Source organism: Coregonus lavaretus (assembly GCF_964263955.1).
Source record: "Coregonus lavaretus genome assembly, chromosome: 14".
Taxonomy (NCBI): domain Eukaryota; kingdom Metazoa; phylum Chordata; class Actinopteri; order Salmoniformes; family Salmonidae; genus Coregonus; species Coregonus lavaretus.
The window spans coordinates 38,024,026-38,037,998 of NC_140001.1; the positions used below are offsets into that span (position 1 = coordinate 38,024,026).

Consider the following 13,973-nt stretch of genomic DNA (forward strand, 5'->3'; position numbering starts at 1 on the left):
TCAGTAAGGAATGCTCTGTCTGTAAGATACAGACGAATAAACAGACAGTGCTTCCCTACTTTCGCAACAGATGTATGCACGGAGAGAGAGACGGAGATAGAGAGTGAGAGAGTGGGAGAGAGAAAAGGAGAGTGAGAAAAGGCTGTAATAGAGAGAGTGAGAATGTATTTCAAACAGCTGAGGAAACAACTCCTAATATCTGTGAGCTTCTCAAAAGCACACGAAAGAAAGAAGGAATGAAAGAGAGCAATAGACAGAGGGAAAGAGAGTGAGAGAGAAAGAGAGAGAGAGCGAGAGAGAGAGAGAGAGAGAGAGAGAGAGAGAGAGAGAGAGAGAGAGAGAGAGAGAGAGGGAGATGTGTCCTTACCTCTGCTTTGACTTCTTCCACCAGCCGAGTCTGTGTCCATACGGCACTCCTTTCACACAGCCACTGAACGAAAGAGAAGAGTGAGTGAACCAGAGAGAGAAAGAAAGAGAGAGAGAGAGAGGGAGAGAGAGAGAGAGAGAGAGAGATCGAACAGGAGAAAAAGGAATGTTGAGCAGAGGGCAAGAGAGAGAGGGAGAGAGAGAGGGAAGGGGAGGGAGGAGAGAGAGAGAGGGAAGGGGAGGGAGGAGAGAGAAGGGGAGGGAGGAGAGAGAGAGGGAAGGGGAAGGGGAGGGAGGAGAGAGAAGGGGAAGGGGAGGGAGGAGAGAGAAGGGGAGGGAGGAGAGAGAAGGGGAGGGGGAGAGAGAGAGGGAAGGGGAGGGAGAGAGCAAGATCACTTGTTTCTTTCTGACGGAAACTCACTGCTTGACTTTGAAGGATGTTAGAAAGGAGTGAGAGCTTGGAGGGGGTGGAGAATAAGAGGAAGAAAGAGAAAGAGGGGGGAAGAAGAAGAACAGAAGGTGGAGGAGAGGAAAAATCCCCTCATTAACAAAAGCAGCGTTTAGAGCGTCACACAGGACTAAGTCACAATCTCTTGTACGCCCACACACACGCAAAGTGTGCAGGTAAAGCGCGCACACAAACAGACGCATGCATGAAGGCACATATGCATGCACGCACACACAAACACACACACACACACACACACATACACACATACACACATACACACACACACACACACACATACACACAAACACAGCACTTAACCTTATTAAAGCTTTGACCCAAGCCACTGTTCAACTTTGAAACACAACAACATCAGAGCAATGACAAGGGAGAGAGAAACGGTGAGAATGATAATGTGGAGAGAGATGAGGAAGGAGAAAGATGAGAGTAGAGCGAGAGAGAGAGGGAGGGGGTAAAGAGAGAAGAGAGAGGCTATGTGTGTGACTAACAGATCTGAGAGAGAAGTGTATAATCAAACACTACAGTGTGTACAGAGAGAGAGTGAGAGAGTCCTATCAAATCTAAAAATGTCAAGCAGACAACCTAAGAAAATGAACAACAATGACAAATGGTTTGATGAAGAATGCAAAAACGCAAGAAAGAAATTGAGAAACCTATCCAACCAAAAACATAGAAACCCAGAAAACCTGAGCCTACGCCTTCTCTATGGTGAATCACTAAAACAATACAGAAATACACTACGGAAAAAGAAGGAACAGCACGTCAGAAATCAGCTCAATGTAATTGAGGAATACATAGAATCTAACCACTTCTGGGAAAATTGGAACACTAAACCAACAACAACACGAAAAGCTATCTATCCAAAACAGAGAGGTATGGATAAACCACTTCTCCAATCTTTTTGGCTCTTTAACAAAGAACAAAGAACAAACAGCAAAAACATATACATGATCAAATACAAATCTTAGAATAAACTATTAAAGACTACCAGAACACACTGGATTCTCCAATTACATTGAATGAACTACAGCACAAAATACAAACCCTCCAACCCAAAAAGGCCTGTGGTGTTGATGGTATCCTCAATGAAATGATAAAATATACAGACCACAAATTCCAATTGGCTATGCTTAAACTCTTTAACATCATCCTCAGCTCTGGCATCTTCCCCAATATTTGGAACCAAGGACTGATCACCCCAATCCACAAAAGTGGAGACAAATTTGACCCCAATAACTATCGTGGGATATGCGTCAAACAGAAACCTTGGGAAAATCCTCTGCATTATCATTAACAGTAGACTCATACATTTCCTCAGTGAAAACAATGTAGTGAGAAAATGTCAAATTGTTTTTTTTAAACCAAATTACCATACGACAGACCACGTATTCACCCTGCACCCCCTAATTGACAAAAAATAAACCAAAACAAAGGCAAAGTTGTCTCATGCTTTGTTGATTTAAAAAAAGCTTTTGACTCAATTTGGCATGAGGGTCTGCTATACAAATTGAAGGAAAGCGGTGTTGGGGGAAAAACATACATTATAAAATCCATGTACAGAAACAACAAGTGTGCAGTTAAAATTGGGAAAAATACACACATTTCTTTCCACAGGGCCGTGGGGTGAGACAGGGATGCAGCTTGAGCCCCACCCTTTTCAACATATACAGTGAGGGAAAAAAGTATTTGATCCCCTGCTGATTTTGTACATTTGCCCACTGACAAAGACATGATCAGTCTATAATTTTAATGGTAGGTTTATTTGAACAGTGAGAGACAGAATAACAACAATAATATCCAGAAAAACGCATGTCAAAAATGTTATAAATTGATTTGCATTTTAATGAGGGAAATAAGTATTTGACCCCTCTGCAAAACATGACTTAGTACTTGGTGGCAAAACCCTTGTTGGCAATCACAGAGGTCAGACGTTTCTTGTAGTTGGCCACCAGGTTTGCACACATCTCAGGAGGGATTTTGTTCCACACCTCTTTGCAGATCTTCTCCAAGTCATTATGGTTTCGAGGCTGACGTTTGGCAACTCAAACCTTCAGCTCCCTCCACAGATTTTCTATGGGATTAAGGTCTGGAGACTGGCTAGGCTACTCCAGGACCTTAATGTGCTTCTTGGCCGTGTGTTTTGGGTCATTGTCATGCTGGAATACCCATCCCTGACCCATTTTCAATGCCCTGGCTGAGGGAAGGAGGTTCTCACCCAAGATTTGACGGTACATGGCCCCGTCCATCGTCCCTTTGATGCGGTGAAGTTGTCCTGTGCCCTTAGCAGAAAAACACCCCCAAAGCATAATGTTTCCACCTCCATGTTTGACGGTGGGGATGGTGTTCTTGGGGTCATAGGCAGCATTCCTCCTCCTCCAAACACGGCGAGTTGAGTTGATGCCAAAGAGCTCCATTTTGGTTTCATCTGACCACAACACTTTCACCCAGTTCTCCTCTGAATCATTCAGATGTTCATTGGCAAACTTCAGACGGCCCTGTATATGTGCTTTCTTGAGCAGGGGGACCTTGCGGGCGCTGCAGGATTTCAGTCCTTCACGGCGTAGTGTGTTACCAATTGTTTTTTGGTGACTATGGTCCCAGCTGGCTTGAGATCATTGACAAGATCCTCCCGTGTAGTTCTGGGCTGATTCCTCACCGTTCTCATCATCATTGCAACTTCACGAGGTGAGATCTTGCATGGAGCCCCAGGCCGAGGGAGAATGACAGTTATTTTGTGTTTCTTCCATTTGCGAATAATTGCACCAACTGTTGTCACCTTCTCACGAAGCTGCTTGGCGATGGTCTTGTAGCCCATTCCAGCCTTGTGTAGGTCTACAATCTTGTCCCTGACATCCTTGGAGAGCTCTTTGGTCTTGGCCATGGTGGAGAGTTTGGAATCTGATTGATTGATTGCTTCTGTGGACAGGTGTCTTTTATACAGGTAACAAACTGAGATTAGGAGCACTCCCTTTAAGAGTGTGCTCCTAATCTCAGCTTGTTACCTGTATAAAAGACACCTGGGAGCCAGAAATCTTTCTGATTGAGAGGGGGTCAAATACTTATTTCCCTCATTAAAATGCAAAACAATTTATAACATTTTTGACATGCGTTTTTCTGGATTTTTTTGTTGTTATTCTGTCTCTCACTGTTCAAATAAACCTACCATTAAAATTATAGACTGATCATTTCTTTGTCAGTGGGCAAACGTACAAAATCAGCAGGGGATCAAATACTTTTTTCCCTCACTGTATATCAACTAATTGGTGAGGGCACTAGAACAGTCTGCAGCACCTGGCCTCACCCTGCTAGAATCTGAAGTCAAATGTCTACTGTTTGCTGATGATCTGGTGCTTCTGTACCCAACCAAGGACGGCCTACCGCAGCACCTAGATCTTCTAGGCCCTGACAGTAAATCAGCAAGATAAAAACAATAGTGTTCCAAAAAAGGTCCAATTGCCAGGACCACAAATACAAATTCCATCTAGACACCATTGCCCTAGAGCACATTAAAAAACTATACATACCTCGACCTAAACATCAGCGCCACAGGTAACCGCCAAAAAGCTGTGAACGATCTGAGAGACAAGGCCAGAAGGGCCATCTATGCCATCAAAAGGAACATAACATTCAACATACCAATTAGGATCTGGATAAAAATACTTGAATCAGTCATAGAATCCATTGCCCTTTATAGTTGTGAGGTCTGGGGTCCATTCACCAACCAAGAATTCACAAAATGGGACAAATACCAAATTGAGACTCTGCATGCAGAATTCTGCAAAAACATCCTCAGTTAAACACCAAATAATGCATGCAGAGCAGAATTAGGCCGATACCCTCTAATGATCAAAATCCAAAAAAGTGCAGTTAAATTCTACAACCACCTAAAAGGAAGCGATTCCCAAACCTTCCATAACAAAGCCATCACCTGGAGAAGAGTTCCCTAAGCAAGCTGATCCTGGGGCTCTGCTCACAAACACAAACAGACCCCACATAGCCCGAGGACAGCAACACAATTCAACACAACCAAATCATGAGAAAATAAAAAGATAATTACTTGACACATTGGAAAGGATTAACAAAAAAACAGAAAACTAGAATGCTATTTGGCTCTAAACAGAGAGTACACAATGGCAGAATAACTGACCACCGTGACTGACCCAAAATTAAGGAAAGCTTTGACTATGTACAGACTCAGTGAGCATCGCCTTGCTATTGAGAGAGGTTGCCGTAGGCAGACCAGGCTCTCAAGAGAAGACTGGCTATGTGAGTGTACTGTTTACTGTACATTTTTTATTGTTTATTTCACTTTTGTTTATTATCTATTTCACTGGCCCTTTGAATTGAATTGAGAGAGAGAGAGAGAGAGAGAGAGAGAGAGAGAGAGAGAGAGAGAGAGAGAGAGAGAGAGAGAGAAAGAGGAGGGGCTAGCAACACAGACAAACACATAGCCTAGGTAAACACAAGCTAAAAGGGTAATAACTAGGTGGTGATGCTAGCATCTATAGGATCATATTTACAAAAACACACACACACATGCAGACACACAAAAACAAACACACACACACACACACAGCGGTATGCTCTAGCAGCGATGCAGCTGTCAACATTCCCTCAGATTCTGGTGAGAGTTGGTTCAATACTAAAGTTGTCTGTGAGTGTGTTTGTGTGTTTATGTGGGTGTATATGAATGAATCTGGTCTTATGTGTTAGTGTGTTTTGCCCTTGTGTGTGTTTTTATGCATGTTTGGGGAGAGAGAGTGAGAGAGAGAGAGAGAGAGAGAGAGAGCTAGAGAGAGAAACAGAGAGAGAAACAGAGAGAGACAGAACGAGAGACAGACAGTCGTGGTATATTGGCCATACAGTGGGGGAAAAAAGTATTTGGTCACCTACAAACAAGCAAGATTTCTGGCTCTCACAGACCTGTAACTTCTTCTTTAAGAGGCTCCTCTGTCCTCAACTCGTTACCTGTATTAATGGCACCTGTTTGAACTTGTTATCAGTATAAAAGACACCTGTCCACAACCTCAAACAGTCACACTCCAAACTCCACTATGGCCAAGACCAAAGAGCTGTCAAAGGACACCAGAAACAAAATTGTAGACCTGCACCAGGCTGGGAAGACTGAATCTGCAATAGGTAAGCAGCTTGGTTTGAAGAAATCAACTGTGGGAGCAATTATTAGGAAATGGAAGACATACAAGACCACTGATAATCTCCCTCGATCTGGGGCTCCACGCAAGATCTCACCCCGTGGGGTCAAAATGATCACAAGAACGGTGAGCAAAAATCCCAGAACCACACAGGGGGACCTAGTGAATGACCTGCAGAGAGCTGGGACCAAAGTAACAAAGCCTACCATCAGTAACACACTACGCCGCCAGGGACTCAAATCCTGCAGTGCCAGACGTGTCCCCCTTCTTAAGCCAGTACATGTCCAGGCCTGTCTGAAGATTGCTAGAGTGCATTTGGATGATCCAGAAGAGGATTGGGAGAATATCATATGGTCAGATGAAACCAAAATAGAACTTTTTGGTAAAAACTAAACTCGTCGTGTTTGGAGGACAAAGAATGGTGAGTTGCATCCAAAGAACACCATACCTACTGTGAAGAATGGGGGTGGAAACATCATGCTTTGGGGCTGTTTTTCTGCAAAGGGACCAGGACGACTGATCCGTGTAAAGGAAAGAATGAATGGGGCCATGTATCGTGAGATTTTGAGTGAAAACCTCCTTCCATCAGCAAGGGCATTGAAGATGAAACGTGGCTGGGTCTTTCAGCATGACAATGATCCCAAACACACCGCCCGGGCAACGAAGGAGTGGCTTCGTAAGAAGCATTTCAAGGTCCTGGAGTGGCCTAGCCAGTCTCCAGATCTCAACCCCATAGAAAATCTTTGGAGGGAGTTGAAAGTCCGTGTTGCCCAGCGACAGCCCCAAAACATCACTGCTCTAGAGGAGATCTGCATGGAGGAATGGGCCAAAATACCAGCAACAGTGTGTGAAAACCTTGTGAAGACTTACAGAAAACATTTGACCTGTTTCATTGCCAACAAAGGGTATATAACAAAGTATTGAGAAACTTTTGTTATTGACCAAATACTTATTTTCCACCATAATTTGCAAATAAATTCATTAAAAATCCTACAATGTGATTTTCTGGATTTCTTTTTCTCATTTTGTCTGTCATAGTTGACGTGTACCTATGATGAAAATTACAGGCCTCTCTCATCTTTTTAAGTGGGAGAACTTGCACAATTGGTGGCTGACTAAATACTTTTTTCCCCCACTGTATATCATGAACCCCAGAGGTGCCTTATTGCTATTATAAAAATAACAAAATTGTCTGATATACCACGGCTGTCAGCCAATCAGCATTCAGGGCTCGAACCATCCAGTTTATAATACATTTTTAACCGCTAATAATATTATATTTTAAACATTGTTTCTCTTGAAACTTTTTGTGTGTGTAATGTTTGTTTAGTTTAAGTCACTTTGTTGTTTTTTGTCGTTGTTGTGTAGTTTTTTCACTTGCTTTGGCAATGCAAATATGTTTCCAATGCCAATAAAGCCCATTTGAATTGAACAGAATAGTGTAGAATGTAGTGAGCGTTGAGGCAGTAAAGTGCCATTGTGTTGAAGGATACCAGACATAGCTGTTTAACAGCCTAGATCACTGCTGCCATTCCCTGCATAGCAAGGCTTCTACGCACGCATGCACACACCCACACACGCACACATGCACGCACGCACCCACACGCACGCACCCACACACACACACACACACACACACACCCACACACACACACACACACCCACACACACACACACACACACACACACACACACACACACACACACACACACACACACACACACACACACACACACACACACACACACACACACACACACACACACACACACACACACACACACACACACACACACACACACACACACACACACACACACACACACACACACACACACACACACACACACACACACACACACACACACACACACACACACACACACACACACACACACACACACACACACACACACACACACACACACACACACACACACACACACACACACACACACACACACACACACACACACACACACACCCAGACACACAGGGAAAGGAACTGAGTTACACAGGGAAAGGAATTGGCCCTCAATCCCTTCATTGCATTATAGGCCCCACTTGTAAAAGCACTCCAAGTGCTCAAAGAAACACACTCTTTGAGGTTGTAGAGATGCACGGTACAAGCTCAAACACATACATACTAGACATTTAAGCGCTGTGTAGTGAGCCTTATGGTACAAAATGGCTGCTGTGCATAAATCAGGTAGAATCGTGTGTTCCCGAAAATCTGAAATAGCCAGTGTAATGAAAAAGTAGCCATTTATGGAGGTGCTATGACTTGCCACCCACAATGGTTTTGTCATACAAAATCGCATTTGGCGGCATTTGATTTGCACCCCATTAATATCAACTACAGTCCCATGTAGCTCAGTTGGTAGAGCATGGCGCTTGCAACGCCAGGGTTGTGGGTTCGATTCCCACGGGGGGCCAGTATGAAAATGTATGCACTCACTAACTGTAAGTCGCTCTGGATAAGAGCGTCTGCTAAATGACTAAAATGTAAAATGTAAACTAAGTAGCCGGCCACATAAGGGTTAGTTAGCGCTCATGGAAAACACAATACTACACATTGGATGAGGTGAGTTCCCTTTCCCTTCACAAACACACTGCTAACAGCTTTCACATCTGATCAAAGTTGTAGGGTTGCAAAATGTCTGAAACTTTCCCAAAATGATCCTTGACGGAGGATTTAAGGACTTCCTGTTTATTTCCTCCTGATTCCAGGCATATTCCAACTGGAATTTCCGAGAAACGTGAATTTTGGGAAAGTTGCTGCAATTTTGCAACCCTAGATAGGGGAAATATAAACACAATGCATCAGATAAGAACAGTCATTTCAATGCTCTGGTGACTGGAGGGCCCTTATTGAAATTTGATTTGAAATTTGATTTGAAGTGACATGACCCACCCTAGATTCATCATCCCCAAACTGCCTGCTTTCTCAAACTAACAGTGGTCTAAAATAGAAAGCTGTTCAGTTCCCATTCCATTTGGCCTTTCTGGGATGTGTGTGGATGTCATTGTTTATTATTAGGTCTCTAAACAGTTTCCTGCCATTTTCTATTTCCAGCCATGTTCAAGTTCAATGTATTATTAACCTTAACAGTAATGGACCAAGTCAAGGAACGAAAAAGGACTATCTAAAAGGGTTCGATTGATCCAAGTGCTGCCATTGTTACCGACACATCAAACCGTCACTCATTCCGAGGTTGGGATGATGACATCATCCCAGTGAATATTCCAGGAGGTGAAGGTTGCCAGACAGCGGAACACCACAAGGTAATTAAAATCAGTTACCATGGTGATTACAGTAGGAGTAGTCGTTGATAGATTGTGAGGTAGTCGGGGGAGTGGGAGGGCTGTGGCTAGCAGACAGCTGAGAGTTTTCAAGTTTTAAATGGTATCTGTGCACTAGGACCTCCTAATGAAGAGAGAAACATAGCACCATTCATATCCACTTGTGTTAATGCAAGAGAAATTAGTCATGTGACTCTGCTGATAGAGCAAAATACTTTATTTGAACACCAAGAAGTAGAGAGAGAGAGAGAAATAGAAAGAGAGGGAGGGAGGGAGAGAGAGAGAAAGAGAGAGAGAGAGAGAGAGAGAGAGAGAGAGAGAGAGAGAGAGAGAGAGAGAGAGAGAGAGAGAGAGAGGGTAGTGTGTGTGTGCTCTCAAATTCAAACCTTGTGCATCACATTTTCAATAATGTATTGGTATTCCACAATGTTTTTATTGTAATGAAAAACACATAGTTGTTAAGCTTGAACTGGTTGGTGTCTGCCTGGTGTTTCTGTCTGCCAACTCTCTGTCTTGTAATAATAAAAAAACTTGAACCAAAAAAGGAATAGGTTTACAGTCCAACCTACACATCAATATACTAGGCATTTTCTGGCCAGTCTAACTGCATTCAGTACGTTCCAACCATGCAGCTTACCTTAGGAATTCCTGGTCGATCCAGCCAGTCTGCATAAATAGCTTCAAGGGTGAGGCCTTGTCTGGAACACAATGGCAGAACATAATTATTATTGTTAATGTAACCACTGTTATTACCTAAGACACAATGATAGAACATCATCCTGGGAAAATAGTTATCGTAATGTCCAAAATATTTAGGGCAACACCTTCAAATACAGATGTAGGATCTTAATTTGACCCCTACAAAAACGTCCATTAATTATAATCCACAAAATAATTCAAATGTCCTGTTGCTGCAGGATTCGTTTCCTACTGTAGCAAACTGGCTCAAATTAAGATCCCACATCTGTAGTACAAAAGGGGAAATTCAGGCACATTTATGCACACACACACAGACGCACGCAAATACACACGTATGCATGCATATGCACGCACACATGCAAGCACACACAAGTCTCCTAAGCCTGTCTCAGTCTCTTTCAGTCCGTGGTGTTTACAGTCAGAAGTAGCAGACACAAATATTGACCGTCCCTAACTCTCCCTCCAACTCTCACTTTAATTTAATCAATCTGCTCTGGACATAGGCTACAGCACAGGCAGGGAGAAGACACGCTCTGAGAGGAGGGAGGAGGGGGGAGGGAGGAGGAAGGAGGGGGGAGGGAGGAGGGGGAGAAAGGGAGTGAGAAGATAGAAAGAGAGTGAAATAAAGGGAGGGACAGCTAATTTGTAGTGAGGGAGAGGCAACGAGAGAAAGATTGAATAGAGAGGAGAGAGACAATAAACGAAGGAGGAGAGAAAGAGAGGGAGTGAGATGAGAAGAGAGGAAAGAGATAGCAGAGCAAGAGAGAGCAGTTCTCTTTTCACCGCTCAGTAAACATTAGTGGATCTGGGTTTACAGTTGTCAGTTTATGAATTACTAATATCCACTTACCTCTCCATGTCAGGAAAGGTCTCCAGAAGCATTTGCAAGAAATCCTGAACCAAAACATGAATGATTAATTGCATGTAGTTCAGTGTATGTATTTAACAGTATGTACAGTGGGGGAAAAAAGTATTTAGTCAGCCACCAATTGTGCATGTTCTCCCACTTAAAAAGATGAGAGAGGCCTGTAATTTTCATCATAGGTACACGTCAACTATGACAGACAAAATGAGAATTTTTTTTCCAGAAAATCACATTGTAGGATTTTTTATGAATTTATTTGCAAATTATGGTGGAAAATAAGTATTTGGTCAATAACAAAAGTTTCTCAATACTTTGTTATATACCCTTTGTTGGCAATGACACAGGTCAAATGTTTTCTGTAAGTCTTCACAAGGTTTTCACACACTGTTGCTGGTATTTTGGCCCATTCCTCCATGCAGATCTCCTCTAGAGCAGTGATGTTTTGGGGCTGTCGCTGGGCAACACGGACTTTCAACTCCCTCCAAAGATTTTCTATGGGGTTGAGATCTGGAGACTGGCTAGGCCACTCCAGGACCTTGAAATGCTTCTTACGAAGCCACTCCTTTGTTGCCCGGCCGGTGTGTTTGGGATCATTGTCATGCTGAAAGACCCAGCCACGTTTCATCTTCAATGCCCTTGCTGATGGAAGGAGGTTTTCACTCAAAATCTCACGATACATGGCCCCATTCATTCTTTCCTTTACACGGATCAGTCGTCCTGGTCCCTTTGCGGAAAAACAGCCCCAAAGCATGATGTTTACACCCCCATGCTTCACAGTAGGTATGGTGTTCTTTGGATGCAACTCAGCATTCTTTGTCCTCCAAACACGACGAGTTGAGTTTTTACCAAAAAGTTCTATTTTGGTTTCATCTGACCATATGATATTCTCCCAATCCTCTTCTGGATCATCCAAATGCACTCTAGCAAACTTCAGACGGGCCTGGACTTGTACTGGCTTAAACAGGGGGACACGTCTGGCACTGCAGGATTTGAGTCCCTGGTGGCGTAGTGTGTTACTGATGGTAGCCTTTGTTACTTTGATCCCAGCTCTCTGCAGGTCATTCACTAGGTCCCCCCGTGTGGTTCTGGGATTTTTGCTCACAGTTCTTGTGATCATTTTGACCCCACAGGGTGAGATCTTGCGTGGAGCCCCAGATCGAGGGAGATTATCAGTGGTCTTGTATGTCTTCCATTTCCTAATAATTGCTCCCACAGTTGATTTCTTCAAACCAAGCTGCTTACCTATTGCATATTCAGTCTTCCCAGCCTGGTGCAGGTCTACAATTTTGTTTCTGGTGTCCTTTGACAGCTCTTTGGTCTTGGCCATAGTGGAGTTTGGAGTGTGACTGTTTGAGGTTGTGGACAGGTGTCTTTTATACTGATAACAAGTTCAAACAGGTGCCATTAATACAGGTAACGAGTGGAGGACAGAGGAGCCTCTTAAAGAAGAAGTTACAGGTCTGTGAGAGCCAGAAATCTTGCTTGTTTGTAGGTGACCAAATACTTATTTTCCACCATAATTTGCAAATAAATTCATAAAAAATCCTACAATGTGATTTTCTGAAGAAAAAAAATCTCATTTTGTCTGTCATAGTTGACGTGTACCCATGATGAAAATTACAGGCCTCTCTCATCTTTTTAAGTGGGAGAACATGCACAATTGGTGGCTGACTAAATACTTTTTTCCCCACTGTATGTATGTACAGTTGAAGTCGGAAGTTTACATACATTAAAACTTGTTTTTCAACCACTCCACAAATTTCTTGTTAACAAACTATAGTTTTGGCAAGTCGTTTTTCAACCAATCCACAAATTTCTTTTTAACAAACTATAGTTTTGGCAAATCGGTTTACTTACTTCCACAAGTAATTTTTCCACCAATTGTTTACAGACAGATTATTTCACTTATAATTCACTATTATCACAATTCCAGTGGGTCAGAAGTTTACATACACTAAGTTGACTGTGCCTTTAAACAGCTTGGAAAATTCCAGAAAATGATGTCATGGCTTTAGAAGCTTCTGATAGGCTAATTGACATCATTTGAGTCAATTGGAGGTGTACCTGTGGATGTATTTCAAGGCCTACCATCAAACTCAGTGCCTCTTTGCTTGACATCATGAGAAAATCAAAAGAAATCAGCCAAGACCTCAGACAAAAAAAAAATTGACCTCCACAAGTCTGGTTCATCCTTGGGAGCAATTTCCAAACGCCTGAAGGTACCAAGTTCATCAGTACAAACAATAATACGCAAGTATAAACACAATGGGACCACGCAGCCGTCATACCGTCAGGAAGGAGACGCATTCTGTCTCCCAGAGATGAACGCACTTTGGTGTGAAAAGTGCAAATCAATCCTAGAACAACAGCAAAGGACCTTGTGAAGATGCTGAAGGAAACAGGTACAAAAGTATCTATATCCACAGCAAAATGAGTCCTATATCGACATAACCTGAAAGGCCGCTCAGCAAGGAAGAAGCCAATGCTCCAAAACCGCCATAAAAAAGCCAGACTACGGTTTGCAACTGCACATGGGGACAAAGATCATACTTTGTTGAGAAATGTCCTCTGGTCTGATGAAACAAAAATATAACTGTTTGGCCATAATGACCATCGTTATGTTTGGAGGAAAAAGGGGAACGCTTGCAAGCCGAAGAACACCATCCCAACCGTGAAGCACGGGGGTGGCAGCATCATGCTGTGGGGGTGCTTTGCTGCAGGAGGGACTGGTGCACTACACAGAATAGATGGCATCATGAGGAAGGAAAATGATGTGGATATATTGAAGCAACATCTCAAGACATCAGTCAGGAAGTTAAAGCTTGGTCGCAAATGGACAATGACCCCAAGCATACTTCCAAAGTTGTGGCAAAATGGCTTAAGGACATCAAAGTCAAGGTAGCCATCACAAAGCCATCACAAAGCCCTGACCTCAATCATATAGAAAATGTGTGGGCAGAACTGTAAAAGCATGGGCGAGCAAGGAGGCCTACAAACCTGACTCAGTTACACCAGCTCTGTCAGGAGGAATGGGCCAAAATTCACCCAATCTTATTGTGGGAAACGTTTGACCCAAGTTAAACAATTTAAAGGCAATTCTACCAAATACTAATTGAG

The 13,973-nt window shown here is 43.0% G+C and overlaps 1 protein-coding gene across 1 annotated transcript in view; it reads right to left on the reverse strand.

Annotated features, from left to right (window-relative positions):
• aopep (aminopeptidase O (putative)) overlaps positions 1 to 13,973 on the reverse strand; it is a gene marked incomplete at its 5' end in the record, with an annotated part of 117,424 nt that overhangs the window by 43,005 nt on the left and 60,446 nt on the right. Inside the window, 3 exons of the mRNA XM_084176991.1 lie at positions 368 to 430; positions 9,930 to 10,035; positions 10,842 to 10,885. Of these exons, the coding sequence (XP_084033117.1) occupies positions 368 to 430; positions 9,930 to 10,035; positions 10,842 to 10,885 (213 nt within the window). The remainder of the gene's footprint in view (positions 1 to 367; positions 431 to 9,929; positions 10,036 to 10,841; positions 10,886 to 13,973) is intronic.